Raw genomic sequence first — 19,733 nt, forward strand, 5'->3', positions numbered from 1 at the left:
GGTTCACACTTTAGTTTTGGAAATGTCTGTTGTCTGAAGTGTGATATTCTGAAGGGTGACTTTGAAAAAATAACATTGTGAGGTATCATATGTCTTCTGTTTCTAACTTTGGGACATTACTTACTTAACTTATGATGCAATAGATTTCATTTCTTAAAAAATTGCCACACCTGGAAGTTCAAACTGGGATCTGAAAATCAAGCTGTTCTTTCTGGTGCTTACATCATTACCAGTAATAAAGATATCTGTAATCAGGACTTAACTTGCAAGTTTGCTCATGGCCTGTGAAGCACAAACGAGTGTAGTTTGTTGTTCTCCGATGAATTAGCTCTATCGTGTTAACCAAAGTGCAAACTGTTTTTGTCAGATATGCACATGTGACTTGAAGATGCAAAGGAAGGAGATGTGTTAAATAAGAAGGTACCATTTTTACAGAGTCACTTTTCTGACAACGACCACACTGCAAATGTGCAGAAACACTTCCAACAGGAAAGCTCAAAGATCCAGAAACATAGGGCCTGCTTCTCATTTACAGATGGCTACTTTATGTTGCTCTAGCAGTGTAAAGGGGGTTTAAAGTTAGGGTAAATTACACTTAGATACACTTTAAGGCCCCCTTTACACTTCCAGACTAGTGAAAATTGACCTTCATGTAAATGAGAATGAGCCCCAAAGGGTACACTGCAATAAAAGACCTGCGGCACGGCTGCAGCTGTCCCAGGTCAGCTTACTCAGGCTCACAGGACGTGGGCTGCGGGGCTGTAAAACTGCAGTGGAGATGTTTGGGCTTGATCTGGAGCCTGGGTTCTGAGACTCTGCAAGGGGGTGGGTCTCACAGCCCAGGCTCCAGCCAAGCCCAAACATCTACACTGCTATTGTTAGCCCCGCAGCTCGAGACCTGAGAGCCCAACTCAGCTGACCCTGACTCCGAGACTCAGTACCATGGGATTTTTATTGCAATGTAGACATACCCTTTGAGTCTGGATTTCATTGCATGCAATTCATTTGGGACAGGTTCTTCTGAACTGTTTTTATCTTGTTTCAAGCAGATGGAAAGCAACAAAGTCTGGAAGAGTTAAATATTACATGTATTTTTTCCCCGTATGTAAAAATTTAATTAAATAGTCTCTGAGCTTCCTCCCCCACATTTAAAAAAGCCCTTTTTTTTGTGCTATGAAACAATGGAATATTATTGAATGTTAAAGGTTCTGAAGTTAGCCTAAGTGACCTGGGATGGCTTGCAATGGAGAGAAAAAAATGGTTTTGCCCTTTTTGCTTCTTTATGATATATAACAGGAGGCATAAAAATATTTTTAAAAGCATTTTTCTTTTTTTCTAACCTTAGAAATAAGAGGGATAGCAAGTCCCGATCTTTCCTGTTTTTGATGGAGGATTGGTGAACTGAAGAATATGCCCTTTCACCCCTCAGCTGAAGAGACAGGGTGTGTGCATGTGAAATCTATTGCAATAGAGGGCTTTTCTCCTAATTTTTAAACAAAACAAATAACCCGCTCAAAAACCAAAACCAAACGAACAAAAAACAACTAAGCAAAGAGTTTTTAAAAGTTTGATAAAAAAAAGTCTCCTTCTCAATTTCTCAAGCTTATCTTTTGTGATGTAATACCACTATGTGTTCTCCAATCATTCAAGGAAAATCAAGGACTGATACTTCTAACAATACTTCTAACAATACAATACTGATACTTCTAAAAATAATCAGGGAAAATCATTAAAAATACACTTCTAAACAAGCCAACCAACCTTTTGACCTTCTATATGTTTACATATATATCTTACAAAAAAAAAAAAAAGTACAAACATCTTTTCCCCTCCTGCCCTGGTCACCTTTAATGGAGACACTGAAACTGCCCAGGCAATGCAGTGGCATTCTGGATTACTGTGTTTGCTTCTTCAGTTTTTATTGTCTACTTTTCAGGAGTTTGCAACTACTGGAAAATGCAGAGAATTCTGAACAGATCACAGCAAAGATGAGAATGTAAAAATGTCACCAAGTTTTTAGCCTGAAGCATAATTCCCTCTTCCCACCCCACTCTCTGACCAATTAGAAAAGCAGGGGAGGAGGAGAGTTCTTGACCGGTGCAAAGAGACAACAGCTGAAGAGCAGTGACTCGTGTGCATACCTTGATGTTTATGGTTTTGGTCATATGCACAAAGTTTAGATCCATCAACGGGGAGGATTATAAACTGAGTTGTCAGATTAGCTCAAGTGAAAGGAAGTGTCTCTGTCTGAAAGATTTGAGATCTGCCATGGAATTCCATGGGATTTCCTCATGTTTTGTTAAATATGGGCAGCTAATGCTATGAGTGCTGAACACCTTTTGTATGTTTAAAATAAGATAATTTACCATATTGATATGGTTTTTACAGCAAATTATTTTATACTGGTTGCTAGGTTCTATTACATTATCTGACTAGAAGAGCACTGGTTAATTACACTGTTTATGTATGAATATACTCTGTAGGAACCTTGATTCTCTACCAAGAGAAAAATATATATATATATATGTTGTAATTATTAATAATTGCATTCAAGGCATGTGTCGCTGATTAGGAGTGAAGTGCCTATATTTCAAAGCAAAACAGGAAAACCCTATTTTTCTCACTAAAGGTTCCTAGCTTTCAAATGTTAGTAGGTCTTTAAATGCTCAGCAGATGGGGAAAAATGCAGAATTTGGTTAACAAGACATAAATTCATTTACATTTTCTGTAAGAACATTTTCCTTCCACACATCGTTGTTCTGAATCTATATATTTATATGCATGTTCTAATTATACTATACTTAAGGAGAGTTCTGTAACTGAGGTAACCGTGTTGCAACCTCTTACATTTGCATTTCCTTTATTTATTAATATATTGTTTTTTATTTGCATGCCAGCCACAGAAAGACAATATTCATTCTCAGTAGATTCTAAGTGTTTGTCTCTCCAGAGTTTATTCTGCTTGAAAGATGCAGGTCACATGTGAAAGGCTGACAGCTGCATTTTCTTATTCCTGTGAAAATGAGTCTTAATTTTTCAAGTGAAAACATGCAAAGATGCTGATAGCTCAGACTTTTCAGTCAGAGGATGTGAGAGGCACCTTCTAAGTGGGTCATCTCCTCAGGCAGCCTTATCCTGAGTTTCTAAATATTCCTGAAACTGTACAATAGAGTTTCACTTCTCACACAGGCAGGCAAACTTTACTGTGTAGGTGAATCTGGGCATTCTACTGAAACAGTGAATAAATAAAATGGACACCACTTTAACCAATTCATTTAGGGTATTGTAGACTTGGATAAAATTTGTTTAAACACACACACACACACACATTCATGCTATATTTTAACATATATTTTAATGCCCTTTAATCCTAATCTAGACATACCCATGTGTCCCTACCTATATTCACAATCTTAATCAGTCTAAGTGTATGCGTGTCTTCAAGACATGTTTAAATTAGCATATTCTATGTCTATCTTCAATATACACAAATATAGAATATTGTTTTTATTTATTTAAAAATAGCAAAAAAATCTTTTTTCTTTACAAAATCACACAGGTGGGACTTGAGAGGACTGTTCAATTATTATCTTCATACCTGCTAATACAGTGTCAGGGTTACCAAGCCCTCCCCACCACAAGCTCCTTGGCTCAAGTTATTCTCCTAGCAGAAATCTGTTCAGATGTTGACTCAAGTCATATTTATCACCCTCTCTATCTGCAGAGGGGGAATGCCAATGCACCACCACCATGTTCTGAGAGATTCAATGAGATTATTTTTAGCTGTGTACTTTCATCAGATCAAGATGCCTTTATAGTATAACTGTATAACTTCTGTACTGGGCAAAATGAAAACTGGGTGCAAGGATAATCTTTAAATCTATCAAACAATTCACTATATTAATCCCTCCTCAATTATGCTGGTAATAGGCAAGATTATTTCATGTTAACCATAACAGTTCATGGGAATACACAGGGATAGGTCTTTAACCTGAACGCTTTGCTACAGTACTCAACAATTCTCTGAGCAAAGCAGCAACACAAAATGTATATATGCAACAATTTATGCAGAGAGCTAATTTTATCAATTTATAATGATCTCTCTGTCCAAATACTGAACAATGTAGTTTATAAAATGCATAACTACTAAAAAGACAAATCACTCCCATAATATATTCTTACCTAAGAATGTGTTTGATATATATTCTGAGACCTGATTGCCTGATCGGCTCATTTCAGATAAGTGGGTCAACTCCCTGTTGAGCATTCTTTTAAACTGGAAAAAAAAAGAAAAAAGAAAAAAAAAAGCATGTTAATGGTCAAGAAACGGTTAACTTAGAATGAGAAAATGTTATTGATTTATAATAAATAAATACATTATATTCAGAAGATACAATAAATTGAGAGATGAATTGTGAAAATAACAACACAAAATAATATTGCTTTACTCCGGAACGTCTCCATGGTTAGATGACAGAATTTAAAAATAGATATTCCCCAAAGATTCGGTGTCAGAGACATTGGGACCATGTGAGCTACTGAAAACTCTAACTGCAGGCATATGCACACATGAATATAATTACTATTTTTGCTATTTCAATCTTCTGAATTTTAAATTGGGAGAGAAATAACTAAGTTATATTCTATGTATACACAAAGGAACACTCTTTAGTTGTGCTAAGGAATGGGAAACCATCATTTTTGAATGACTCTGTACTATAGCTCTCCTTATCATACACATACACTCACTCTTTCCATATGGTTTGTTGCCATACATTTTGCAATTTTCTCAAGTTTTTTTTTTTTTAAATAACTCAGATGCTCAAATATCTTTGTAGGAAGGATCAAACATGTCAGTATCTCTTATTTACTCCAAACCCATAACAAAGGCTATCCATGTGGAAATGTTTTTTGTTTGATTTTCTTTTGCAACAAAGGAAAATAGGAATTGCCCACTGGATCAGCTCAATGATCAACTAGTCCAGTATCATATCTCTGATAGGGGGTAGTAGCAGAGGCTTCAGAGAAATAACTTGCTCACAGATGAAGTTTCCTCCTTACTGCCCCCAGCAGCTAGTGGTTCACATATATATGTATCCTATTTATGTAACTGGATATTCTCATCATCCATATCAATGTGTAATCCTTTCATGAATCCTACCAAACTCTCAGCCTTGAGGATATCTTGTGGCAGTCAGTTCCACAGGTTAAATACACATTGTGAAAAAAAGCTTTACATTTGTTGCCTTTGAATGTAATTGAACATTTCTCTGTCCTTGTATTATGAGGAACAGTAAATACTATTCAACAATTCAAGTTACTTATGAATCCTCTAATTTGTCTAGGGCCCTCTGTATCCTGTCCCTACCCTCCAGCGTATCTACCTCTCCTCCCAGTTTAGTGTCATCTGCAAACTTGTTGAGGGTGAAATCCACACCATCCTCCAGATCATTAATGAAGATATTGAACAAAACCGGCCCCAGAACCGACCCTTGGGGCACTCCACTTGATACCGGCTGCCAACTAGACATGGAGCCATTGATCACTACCAGTTGAGCCCGACAATCGAGCCAACTTTCTATCCACCTTATAGTCCATTCATCCAGCCCATACTACTTTAACTTGCTGGCAAAAATACTGTGGGAGACCGTGTCAAAAGTTTTGCTAAAGTCAAGGAACAACATGTCCACCGCTTTCCCCTCATCCACAGAGCCAGTTATCTCGTCATAGAAGGCGATTAGATTAGCCAGGCATGACTTGCCCTTGGTGAATCCATGCTGACTGTTCCTGATCACTTTCCTCTCCTCTAAGTGCTTCAGAATTGATTCCTTGAGGACCTGCTCCATGACTTTTCCAGGGACTGAGGTGAGGCTGACTGGCCTGTAGTTCCCAGGATCCTCCTTCTTCCCTTTTTTAAAGATGGGTACTACATTAGCCTTTTTCCAGTCGTCCGGGACTTTCCCCGATCGCCATGAGTTTTCAAAGATAATGGCCAATGGCTCTGCAATCACATCCGCCAACTCCTTTAGCACTCTCGGATGCAGCGCATCCAGCCCCATCATAGTTAACCCAGCCCAAACCCCCGGTGTAGACGTGGCTAGGTGGATGCAAACATTCTTCCATTGACCTAGCTACTGCCACTCAGGGAGGTAGATTACTACATTGATGGAAAAACCCCTTCTGTTGGTGTAGGAAATATCCACACTACAAGTGCTACAGAAGTGTAGCGGCCGCACTGAAGCTGTGCTGCTCGTTGTGGAGACGTAACCTAAAAACTCCATTAGAACCACTTACACCCAATCTACTAATATCTAGGGAAGTTCAGTTGTTGAAATGTACATGCTACCTTTATTAACGTTCCTAATATGTATTTAGGCACCTAACTTTTGGCACCCAAATCTGAAAATTTTGACTGAACAGCCTAGGAAAGTTAGTCTATCCAGTCTAAAGATATACCACTTACTTTGGTAGATTATTCCACAGCCTAATACATCTTACCTTTAGGGTATTTTAAGACTAAATTCTTTCTTTCTTTAATAATACACTTAATTCCAGTTACCATTCACAATAGTTGCTTTCCTTCCTGAATGTATACACCTAGACAATTCTGTCTTTCATTTTTGTAGATGTAACATTCATTAATGGTACTCTTTATCACCTAGGAAAGATTGTCCTGGAATTTCTGCTGACCATGCCAACTGCTTAAAAAGTCTACACTCTCTGAATTTCACAGGAACTGGCCTGATGGAGATCCTTGGTCTCTCATCTGCCCATCATATGCATGGGTCATTTTAAACAATATAATCTAATCTAGACTGCCACACAGTATGAAATTGTACAAATATATTGGTCAATGCTTTCTACTTTTCTGCTATTGGATAATAGGGATACTAATATTAAAATAAGGCCCCTACCAACTCCAATCCTCGGCAAAACAAACAAAAAGGTCACTAACACAATATTTGGAATAAAATCCAGGATTTCAGCCTTGGCCTTCAACGAGACTGGAAATATAAATCCCAAATCTATCCTTCAGTTTATTTCCCATACTAAAAAGGTGCACAACCAACAATGCTTTTGATATGATGTGCTGACTTCATTTTAAAAACATCTAGACAGTGGTTAACTTTGCTTCCATTTTCTTTTTCAATTATATATGACAAAGCTAGGTGACTTTATCAGCACTAAGATATATGGTCTGTTGAAGTCCTTTATAAAGTTAATCTTTGAAATAACATATGTTGCCAGTGAAAGAGAACAATGATGCTGTTATTAGGCAGACAAGACTCAGGAATATATAGATATTCGTGTGTTTGAGTTTCTAATGGAGGATTGGGTTAGTGATGAAATAGTCCAGATTTTTTGTTGTTGTTGTTGTGGTCGTATGCTGGTTTGCTGTAGTTGTTTATTATTTGATACTCTTTAATTCAGAAATTCTCACATGCAGTATTCTGTTCTTTCAAGAAACATTATTAAGAAATACAAATAAAATAATAAATAATAATAATAAATAATAGACATAGCAATTTGGGCCATGTTCTCTCCTGCTGGGTTCACTGGGCTCTCATTGACTTCAACTGGGGCCAAGAGTGCACTTCAAAAGACAAGCAGAATATGTTGCCCTGCAGCATCAACTCACAGCATGTTTGTTCATCCATGCATTGTTGTTTTAGAATGAAACTGTACTTGGCACTCATGTGCCCACTGCAAGATCCTAGCTTAAATCACACAGGTTCTTGCCACGGCTGTGGGTCAGCATGGTATACATTTCACAGCCTGCCAGTAAAAGCCTCTCTAAGTGTATGAAACTTGGTTAAAATGTCTATACCCTGATGATTTGTAAGTTACAGAAACAGTAATATTGATCAGCTAAGAAGTGCTTTTACATTTACAGACACGGCACATACATGATCAAAGAAATAAAACTGCTTCTTTGAGAAAACTCTAGGGTTTCAAAATGGCATAAATAAAAGCCAAACAAAATTTGGAATAATTATTGTTATTAATTTTAGATAATGTTAAAATGGTTAAAAAGTTGTATTTTAAAAAAACCCAAACCAACTACTGCACATTTTAAAATAATTTTTAAATTCACAATATGCAAAATCTATTGCTCCTAAAATACATGTACAACATACAGTGTAGCTATTATACTGGCATCTCAGCCTAAGGAACAAAGGTTTTCACAATGGAGATTGATGCCACATCAACAGGGTTGAATAATTCAATTACTGAAAAATCTCTGAAGACAGCAGAAACTCTGGTTTCAATTCTGACATGTTTCTATGAGACCTTTTTTCCCCTTTTCTTTTACTATTACTATAGAAAACTATAGCATAGACACTATATTCAAGTAATGCTAAATATCTAGCTCCAGCCCACAAAAGTGTTACAGTACAATAGCACTGCTTATTTTGGACTATATTCTGCAAAAATCTGTACATTTGCCTAACTTTAAACATGTGAGCAGGCCTATAAACTTCAATGGGACTACTCACGTATTTAAAGTAAAGCACATACACAAATATTTGCAGGACTGGGGCTTTTTCCTCAATACTGTGGTTATCTCCAAACAGTGAGTGGTCTTATAAATTGGGTTTGAGGCTTCCTAGTCATTTCAATTTGTTTTGGGCTGAAGCCTAGAATACATATTCCAAATTTCACTGAATTTTCATTTGTGTGTATGTTTACTTTATTCAGAATTTATCCAAACATTATTTTGTTAGATGAGATAAAATACAAATGGTATTTTTCCAGTACTCTGTGCAGAACACCTTTCAATGATTCTTTGGAGAATGTTGACAATTTCTTGCAGTATTAATGTTTTCAGTCAACACCCATTACATGCATGTAACATTTCTCTGGGGGTTATATTTACAGTGGGTTGAACCTTGAAGTCTCAAGGATGGTAATTAGGTTCACAGTAAATTTATGGTAATAAAATCATTTGGCTTGTGTGTTTAATTTTATATCTACAGCTTTTTCTGATTAAAATTTAAAAACTTTCTGATAGTTTTTGTGATAATCTTGTCCTCAGCACAAAGCTTTAGTAAATGGGCTTTATGCAGGAAGATGTGTATGTGTTTGAATACAGTGAATCCCGCCCACAATAAATATGGGGGGCATATACCCTGCCATTCTGCTGCAGTTCAAGGGCTGTATTAATGGCTGCAGTCTACTGCACCCTCCTGCAACAACACAGAATTTGTGGCTAGTGGAAACAGGTAGTTTTGGACAAACTGGCCATAGCCTTTCCAAACCCTCAGTCTCAATGCTTTCATGGACAAAGCCATTGTGGAACATTGAGTAAAACAATTAAAAAGATAGTTCTAGAACTAAAATAAAAATAAATTAATTTTTTTGCAGTGTATTTGTAAATCTTTACCTTCTAAAAAAACCCCAGATGTGACAGAAAAGCTATTTAATATCGACCGGCCCTACTGGCTAATTCTCAGTCCTCAGTTACTCTTTACTAATGCAAAACTACCTTTCAATCGGAGTCTCACCTGATTGAAGATTTAATGTTTGAGCCCACAGTGTTTAATAAACCTCAAGGTCATGCTTAAGCTTTTATGTACAAGCTTGCTAAATGGATATATATTGTACATATCTCAGCTCTGAGATAAATGACATCTATTGGTGTAAAGAAAGATGCTCTTGGTAAACCATGTAGGAGTATTCCATAGGGACAATCAATTTTCTCAAAAATATTTTAACAAAATATGAGGCACTTTCCAAAACATACAGAAATATGTAAAGCAATTATCCAGTAACAGTTTTAAATGGGTTATGGTTCACTGTATCCAGGACATTCTTTTCTTCTTTAGAATTTCAGAAATGTCCTAAATTCTATAAATATTTATTGTCAGAAGACAAGATCACATCTTTATGGCTGGAAGATTTCCCCAAAATACATACATTCGGCAAAGTATTTCTAAATATAATATACTAAAATTCTGTTCAAATACTTATTCAGCTTCTTAGCTAAAACCATTATCTATGCACACTGTATGAAGTTACCATGCACAGAAGACATATTTCATCATGTCTAATCAGGTAAGGCTGTTATATTGCCTACTAAAATTCAATTAGCAAAAGATCAACCCATTTTAAAGACTTCAGCAGAGAGATGGAAAACTGGTTGAACACCTGTGTTTTAGGAAATATTTCTGAAAGAATGTTTTTAAATGCTTAACATTTAGATGTACTCAGGAGAATGGAAAATAATTTCAATTTTGATAAATGATAAGAGAATCCAGCTAATTGGCATAATGGAAAACATTCTCTTTACAGATGACTGAACAAAATATTTGAGAATATACTGTAACAATTCTGCAATAGCAGAGAGTAGATACAATGACGTAACAGGGGTTTTCCATTTTTCATTTTTCAGAGTCTAAAACAAAGCTGTGATTCTCTTAGTATTAATACAACCAGGCATAAAAAATCCTGTCCTAAGTGAAAACGTCTGCATTATATTTAGCAAAATAATTTAGTTCCTATACTGGACTGTTTAGTTTAGAATGAATACACAATAACAATTTTATTTAAAACACTATGATCTCGAACAGCTATTGCATGTTAAACGTCTGATAATGAAGTTATTTTTTAATACATACTCCATGAACAAAATTAGCAAGGCATCTCAGATTTTTTAAATGCATATGCAGCCACATAACTAGAAGACAAATAAAGCCCAAATATGATTTTGTACGAAGTTGATTCTGCACGGTGTGCTAATTAGCATACTGATTTAATTAATCAATGCAAAGCTTTCCATAGGAGATAAACTGCTTTATATTTGATTTGCTAGCAGTATTACAGGTTAAAACTAATTTGAAGTTGCTCTACATTCAATATAGTTCAATACTCAGAGAAGACAATTTTCAGTCTCTTAGTGCTTTAAAGAAAACCTTAATCAATAAGATCTCTATCTCTCTCTCTCTCACACACACAGGTAACCAGAAAATGCTACTTAAACATACCATTGATAATTGCAGTTATTCAGCTAATAAAAAACAGTATGAGTCATACATTCACCCATTATTTTCAACCTATTCACTTTAATCACACATTCCTTAGCATATGGTACAGTATTTCCACTTTATTTTCTGGAACAGCTTTTTCATGTCTGAAAAAGGCTACTTTTGTACCATGATAATGTTAAAATATCTTTTTTTTTTTAAATAATTCTCCTGATTTTCTTTTAACTTTACATAGGCAGATACACACCATGTGTTTGGTCTAAATAAGGACTATGCCTTTAACACCTACTTTTTATTATATATTAATAATATTTTTAAATAGGCAAATATACCTTCTGGGAAAGAATGTATACAGTGTGGTACACTATTATTGCTCAAAGGGGACTCTCTTTTCTGATTCTCATCTTCACAATCATATTACCCACCCTCATATTCCCCCCAAACAAACATACTATCCATTATTCATACATTGCAAATCAAAATTCTTAAAAGATAAAACAAAATCCTACCTTTATGTAGCCCCAAGAAACTGAGAGTAAATAGTTTGCTTCAGGCATTTTTGATTTTTTATACTACCAATTTAACTAAAAATATTTAGTTCTTCTCTATCTGATACTGTAAAAGACGCTCCAGAAAAAAGGCTGTTATTATTATTTAGTTACTTTTTCTCATCTGAAGGTTCTCTGCAATTAGGTAGATATGAGGTATTCGGACACAAAATCCAATTGTGTGGTCTTCTGACTGAATAAATGCCATTTGTAAAACTCCAGACGTTCAAGGACTAGCTTGAAGAGACAGATTGGATGAGTTGAAGAAATATCTAAACAGCTACGGATCTGCATATTTCCTGAACACCAGGACTTCATGAATAATGTATGTCAAGATGCTCAGCTGCTGGAAAGACTGGTTCTATCAACAGCTACCAAATAAGGACCCGAGGGGAAAGTCACGAACAGTGTCAAGTAATCCCTCCCACAAACCCCAACTAAGAGCCAATTGTATTTCATCCTTAAAGATACCAATGCAGGGGATAAAGACATGCTTTATGCTAATTTCTGATTGGTTAACATGGGTGAATCTCCTGGGAACAGTATATTTCTTCTTTTGTATGCTAAATTGTATTTAATAATGGTATTCCTGCCTTTAGCATTAGCTCCACTCAAAAAAGAAAAAAAAAAAGACTGATTAGCTTAACTTTTTTTTTATTGTCAGTATCATTTGCCAGCTCTATTCAGAGGGAACATTGAACCTATCCAAAAAAAGGTACAGCAGGTATTCTACACAAACTGCATGTCGTTTGTCCAGTCTCTTTAACTTTCTATGTGGGAAAGGAACACATCTGAATCTTATGAACAAAGAAAACCAGAATAATAAAGTGTCCAGGATTCTTAAACATATGTGACCATCTGTAGCAATGAAAATGCTTTTTCTTTTGATGCCATCCGAATTTAAAAACAGATCAATTCTTGCTTGACCATAGATCAGTCTTCTAACTCAAAACGTTCTGATATTTCAGCAGACAAAAATCACCTATTATTAAGATGGAACAACTCACAAGCCAACCTACAATCTTACAGTTCTGAATACATGTAAAGCTTCCATACAGAAAGCAGAACAAAGGCACTGTAGTCATGAAATTCTTGCTGTAGCTATGCGACTTTGCATTCTAGTGTCATACCAGATTAATGTAATTAATTACAGTTATACGTCACAGAAAAGAAGTGATTAGTTAAAAAGTGATGCATGTCAATGAGCTGACTCAGAGCTCTAAATGAAATATGCGTGCATGGGCCACTACGCAAACATTTAAACTCAGAAAGATGAATAAATTATTTGCACCATTTGGTGTAAAACTTGTGCACTACTGTGACAAATTTCAGAGTCTTTGTTGTATCACAGAAGGGACAATTTTCTAACGTGACAATGGTGATATGCCAAAAGACAAGATGAATGAGGTACAGCATTCAATCTTAGCCCACACTGCTGAGTCATTGGAAGATGCTGACTGACAATAGTCATGAGGGAGCTTTTGGCTGAAGTGGTTTTTACCCCACTGAGTGATGATGCTAGAAAGCAATCTCAGCAGTGCTAAGTGCTTGAAAGGGAATCAAACCCTAGAAAAATCACACACACACACAAAATGAAATTAACAGATCTCCTTACAGGAGAACTGGAATGCAACAGAAATATAGGTTTCAGAGTAGCAGCCGTGTTAGTCTATATCCGCAAAAAGAAAAGGAGGACTTGTGGCACCTTAGAAACTAAGGTGCCACAAGTCCTCCTTTTCTTTTTAATAGAAATATAGCAAACAGTTACAGTTACTACATACCTCTGGCACAGTGTACAGTATGTTGATAAGGAGAATATTATACAATGAAGTTGTATTGTATATTTCAAAAATGTAACAAGATTTGAATGAGTAAATCACAGAAAAATATTCTCTTAAACAGAGACACAATCCAATGTGCCTTACTCTTCTAGGCTTATATAGGGAAATTGTCCATAAAATATTTTACCTTTGGAAACACAGGTTGGCTACTACAGCCTCAGCAGAATATTAAAATGGCTCCAAAAAGATATTTGAGGAAAAAATCTACAGTATGAAGAAACATTGTCATAGGACCAAGCTAACCTACTATAGAGCACTGTGAGCTATATGACAGATTTCAGAGTAACAGCCGTGTTAGTCTGTATTCGCAAAAAGAAAAGGAGGACTTGTGGCACCGTAGAGACTAACCAATTTATTTGAGCATAAGCTTTCGTGAGCTACAGCTCACTTCAACGGATGCATTCAGTGGAAAATACAGTGAGGAGATTTATGTACATAGAGAACATGAAACAATGGGTGTTATCCTAACCCTAACCCTCACAAAAGCTTATGCTCAAACAAATTGGTCAGTCTCTAAGTCCTCCTTTTCTCTTTGCGAATACAGACTAACACGGCTGCTACTCTGAAACCACACATACACCAGTGTCACTGAGAGTAGAACTTGATTCACCATTAGAGCTGGTCGGGAATTTTTCAACAAACCGCTTTTTCTTTGGAAAATGCCACTTCCTCCAAGCCAAAACTTCTCTGTGGGAAAGGATTGGTTTTGATGAATTGCCTGTTTCAAACAAATTTTGACGAAAGCTTGTCAAAAAACATCCTGTTTTGGTATTTTCAAAGAAGAAAAAAGTCTGTGTTTTGATTCAAAATGATATTTCTGGTAGAAATCTTAGTTAATTTATAGTACAAAGTGTAATTTTTTTTTTAAAAAAGTCAAAACTGAGATGAAATGTTTTTAAATTAAATATTTTTTGTTTATTTTTTTTCACAGAATTATTTGAGATTTCAACTTGTCAGCCAAGATGGGATGGGAACTTTTTTCAAAATCTTGAAAACTCACAGTATGGAAAAACCCAGGTCTACTTGATATATGTTAATTAGCAAGAAAAAACAAAAGGGAAAATTATAGTTCTTTATCATTTGTACTGTAGTCCCATCTAGAGGTCCCACCCATGATCAGGCCCTGTCTTGAAGAGGAAGAATTGTCCAGTCAGTTGAAAACTATCCTTGGATTTGGGAAGCTGCAGTTCAATCCCCTGCTTTTCCACACACTCGCTGTGTGAACCTAGCAAAGTACTTTAGGTACATAAGTCTAAACTTTAGATCCTCAAAACTCTTGCTCAACTGCCATCTAACCCTGTAGTCACCTAAATTTTCTAGGCATGTGAGTTTTCACCAGTAAGTTCCCTAAACACTCACATTTCTACTAATGGGTACGTGCAAAGCTGCCTCAGTCTTAACACCACAAAGCCTCTCGGTACATAAGCCCAGATGGGATCCCTCAGACTACGATTCCCCTGCCTATTTTGCCCGTGGGGCCCAATCCCACAGACCTTCTCAGAGCACAAAGGGCAGTTGAGATGGTGGTGGACCCCCTCGCCCCCATACTAAGCAGGTCATTCATCGGGTTTTACGCTGGACAGTCCTGTTTTTGTATGGTTTGTCCCCTATCCAATACTGAGACAAAACTGACTAGGTTTTTCCAGTATCATGCACAGAGGATGCCATTTTGCAGCTCCCCTCCCCTAGCAGCGTGAACTCCTATGCACAATGTGTGTGAACTCATGCCATGGGGGCAGGACATTTTGCAAAATGGCATGCTCCGTGTGGCGTGACCACTGTGCATGCGCGTCACTCCACTGGGGCAGGGACAACTGAGGGGACATCCTGTGTTCTGGAGCTACATCAGTAGCCACCGCACCCTGTACACAATAGTTCAGATCTTAGGGCACTCAAGTAGGATGTGGCCAAACCAGGTTCACATCCCTATTATACCTGATTCAGAAGAGGGATGTAAATCTAGGTCTCCCACCTCCCTGTTGAGTAGGCTAACCACTGGGCTATAGGGTGTTCTGGGATGAACTCTCTTGTTGAAGCTGTTCCACATTGTATAAAATATTGGGCCAGAGAGAACACGCAAATAGCTTGTAGGTTGATAGGGCACTCATCAAGTAGGTCGGGTACAAGTCTCTGCTCCAATGAATATTTACATTTTTGACCAGCTCTATATACAGTCTAAACAAGGAAGACAGACAAATGGCATCTCAGTTTTGACTTTTTTTTTTTAAAATTACACTTTGTACTATAAATTAACTAAGATTTCTACCAGAAATATCATTTTGAATCAAAACACAGACTTTTTTCTTCTTTGAAAATACCAAAACAGGATGTTTTTTGACAAGCTTTCGTCAAAATTTGTTTGAAACAGGCAATTCATCAAAACCAATCCTTTCCCACAGAGAAGTTTTGGCTTGGAGGAAGTGGCATTTTCCAAAGAAAAAACGGTTTGTTGAAAAATTCCCGACCAGCTCTAATGGTGACTCAAGTTCTACTCTCAGTGACACTGGTATATGTGTGGTTTCAGAGTAGCAGCCGTGTTAGTCTGTATTCGCAAAAAGAAAAGGAGGACTTAGAGACTGACCAATTTGTTTGAGCATAAGCTTTCGTGAGGGTGAGGGTTAGGGTTAGGATAACACCCATTGTTTCATGTTCTCTATGTATATTTTATCTCCTCACTGTATTTTCCACTGAATGCATCCGATGAAGTGAACTGTAGCTCACGAAAGCTTATGCTCAAATAAATTGGTTAGTCTCTAAGGTGCCACAAGTACTCCTTTTCTTTTTGTGAGCTATATGTTAGAGAAGTGCTTTTCAATTAGCATGAAAGCAGCTGGCCACATATGTTGTATAGTTTTCACACTCTTAGTCAGCTTCTGCAGATGAGCACTGCTGCCACCTATCTGCTACCAAATTTATGAATTAAACATATCTTTTGCTGATTTTTCAAATTAAATATGGTGAAAATGATGTAATAAAACTTCGGTCTTAAAAGTTACAGAAGAGCGCTATGAATAATCCCCATATCCAGTTTCCTTAAACTTTTTGTTTGGATTAAATGGACACATGTTATTGCCCTGAGATATGCATGCATTTTCTGACAGATTTCTCCTGCTCTGCTTTTACGGCATATCTGTGGCACTCTTTCATTTTTAGGTACTCTGCAGAATGCTCTTAGAAATCTGGGGATGCGGAAGGGGTTGCGACCAGGCAGCCCGAGGGTAGATAATTATGCAGGGCCAAGGAATCACATTTTTCTTCATCAGCCCCATAAACAACGCTGAGAAAAGTTTGATAGTCAGGGGCTCCACCACCTTCTCAGTGGCCCTCCAATATGATTCTTTTTAAGAGTCTGTGGGGCAACTTTGGATGCTTAACACCAGAGACAGATGTTACAGTCCACAGAGCCAGCAGGAAATTCTCTGCCTCTTAACCTACCATTGAGGGAAGAGGTGATCTAAACAAGTGGTTTTTAAACTTTTTTCTGACGACCCAGTTGAAACTTATTGATGCCTGTGACCCAGTGGAGCTGGGGATGAGGGGTTTGCAGAGTGGGAAGGACTCAGGGCTGGGGCAGAGGGTTCGGGTGCGGGGGGTGAGGGCTGCAGCGTGGGGCCGGGAATTAGGGGTTCAGGGTGTGGGAGGAGGTTCTGGGTTGGGGCTGCAGGCTCTGGGGTGGGGCCGGAGATGAAGGGTTTGGGGTGCAGGTGGGGGCTTCGGACTTGAGGAGGGGCTCAGGACTCGGCAGGGGATTGGGACACAGGATTAGGGGTGCGGGCTTTTTTCCGACGGCTCCCAGTCACCAGTGCAGCCGGGATGCAGAGGCAGGCTTCCCGCCTGTCCTGGCACAGAGGACCGCGCTGCACCCTGGAAGCAGCCAGCAGCAGGTCCGGCTCCTAGGCGGAGGTGCGCAAGCTCTCCCCTCAGGCACCACTGCCCAGCTCCCATTAGCCAGTTCCCGGCCAATGGGAGTGCAGAGCTGGTGCTCAGGGCAGGGGCAGGGTGCGGAGCCCCATGGCCCCTTCATCTAGGAGCTGGACCTGCTGCTGGACGCTTCTGGGGCGCAGCGCGGTGTCGGAATAGGTAGGGACTAGCCTGCCTTAGCCGCACAGCACTGCTGACGGAACTTTTAACGACCCGGTCGGTGGTGCTGACCAGAGCCACTATGACCCAGTGCCTCACATTCTGCAACACAGTACTGGGTCGTGACCCACAGTTTGAAAACCAGTGATCTAAACCATGACATGGAAGGTACTACATTAACAACCAACATATATTTTACTGTGTATTGGATGAAACCTGCATTCATGAAACTCTCATTGCAGTGAATTGTAAGAATGATCATTAAAAAGGTAAGTTTCCAGCCAGTGTTCTTATTTTGCTATGTTAAGTCTGGTTCGAGAGTTAGCTAAAGATAGTCCTTAAATACAATATGAAAAAATTTTCTACATCTTTGCTAAAAATACAAAAGCTGCATCAGGGAAGGAATATGTTTAAAGAGCTCTTTAAAAAAATTATGCCTGCTGCTACTCTATCTGAAAATACTATATTTTACTGAATATTATTCTCTCGATTTAAGTGAGGACACATCTACTTTAAAATTACAATGTAGGGCTTGTCTACACTTAAAATGCTCCAGCAGTGAGCTTCAGTGTACAATGCTGAGGGGTCCTCTTGTCAGAGTAGGTAATTCTCCTCCCCAGGAGGTGGTAGCTAGGTTGACGGAAGAATTCTTTTCTGTATGGGGACTTAGGTCGGCTTAACTATGCTGCTCAGAGGTGTGGATTTTTCATGCCCATGAATGACACAGTGAAATTGACCTAATTTTCTAGTATAGATCAGGCCTTAGTAAAGAAGAAAATTACATTTATTATCTAGGTTTCACAGTAGAAGCCGTGGTATTCGCAAAAAGAAAAGGAGTACTAGTGGCACCTTAGAGACTAACAGATTTATCTGAGCATAAGCTTTCGTGAGCTATAGCTCACTTTATCGGATGCATAAAAGTGGAAAAAAAACTTAGAGGGTTAATATCTAGAGAATGTTAAATTCCTGTGGTGAGGTTTGTGGGTTCATGCAAGATTTTGCAATTTTTTTTTGTAAAGATATTTACAGGATTTCTATAAAACTACATGAATACTTTGCTGAGTTTGCAGAGTGAAATTCCTGCAACATGCAAGAGCCTGGCAATCTTTTCAACTGATGACACTGAATGTTACAGTGTGATTTATATTAGTAGTGATTTACACTGTTGATAACTAATTCACACACCATGGAATAAACCTATAATTTGCTTTAGAACCATTAACCCATCCTGATAGGAACTGGCAACTCACCCAATATATTGCACCATCATCATTTTGCTGGTGACGTTAACATGTCACCTGACTTTTAGCTGGGAGGAAAAATATTGTGGACCACCTCATAACTTTAAACTTGGAAAATTCACACATATGACTCGTTTACAGTGATCTTTTTGGCTGATTCTCGTTTTCAGTTCGCAAAGTTGGAATGACTCACTAATGGATCATAGGAGATTGTGGAGGACAGACGCATTTACAGTAAATAGCAGTCATACACAATAACCACCTAGGATAAAATGGGACATGGAAAGAACAAACTGGGAAATTCAGGCACTCAAAAGATGCTCTTAATGTACATAGTGGTAAAATGGGATATTCCAAGGATTCTCCTCCCCAGATAATGAGAATGGTAAAAGTGTTAATGACGCAGCTGTAAAAGTAGAAGTGTTCAATAAATATTTCTATTCTGTATTTGTCAAGAATCAGGATGATTTGCTTGTATCACATAAGGACGATGAAGTACTTTCTGGACCACTAGTAACTAATGAGGATGTTAAACAACATATACTAGGGATAGGAATAAATATTTTTAAATCTGCAGGCCTGGGTAAGCTGCACCCAAGAGTCCTAAAAGAGCTGGATGAGGAGAGATCTCTGGCTGCTGATGTTAATTTTTAATAAATCTTGGAATACCAGGGAAATTCTAGAACACTGGAAGAGAGGTAATGTGCCAATACTCAAAAAGGGCAAATGAGATGACCCAGGTAACTTTAGCCTGGTTCTGAGGCGAAATAATGGAAAAGCTGATGAGATCCAATTAATAAGGAATTAAGGACTGCACTACAGCTATGGCCACTCAACATGGTTTTATGGAAAATAGGTCTTGTCGTACAAACCTGATTTCATTCTCTGAGATTATAAAAGTTTGTTAATGAAGATAACTGTGTAGATATAAAATACTTGGACTTTTGTAAGGTGTTTGACTTAGTAACATATGACCTGTTGATTAAAAAATTAGCACTATACAATATAAAAAAGCACATTAAATATATTTAGTAAAGG

At 37.8% G+C, this 19,733-nt stretch overlaps 1 protein-coding gene across 12 annotated transcripts in view; it reads right to left on the reverse strand.

Annotated features, from left to right (window-relative positions):
* Positions 1-19,733, reverse strand: part of PDE4D (phosphodiesterase 4D) — a 769,499-nt gene that overhangs the window by 14,578 nt on the left and 735,188 nt on the right. For 11 of the 12 annotated variants that reach the window (XM_073343989.1, XM_073343991.1, XM_073343992.1 and 8 more), the window contains one exon: positions 4,183-4,276. In XM_073343989.1, coding sequence (XP_073200090.1) covers positions 4,183-4,276 — 94 coding nt within the window. Of the gene's footprint in view, positions 1-4,182; positions 4,277-11,494; positions 11,922-19,733 lie in introns of those variants that run through there. The other variant, XM_073344001.1, reaches the window with a different exon arrangement.

This window comes from Lepidochelys kempii, chromosome 5 (assembly GCF_965140265.1).
Source record: "Lepidochelys kempii isolate rLepKem1 chromosome 5, rLepKem1.hap2, whole genome shotgun sequence".
NCBI lineage: Eukaryota > Metazoa > Chordata > Testudines > Cheloniidae > Lepidochelys > Lepidochelys kempii.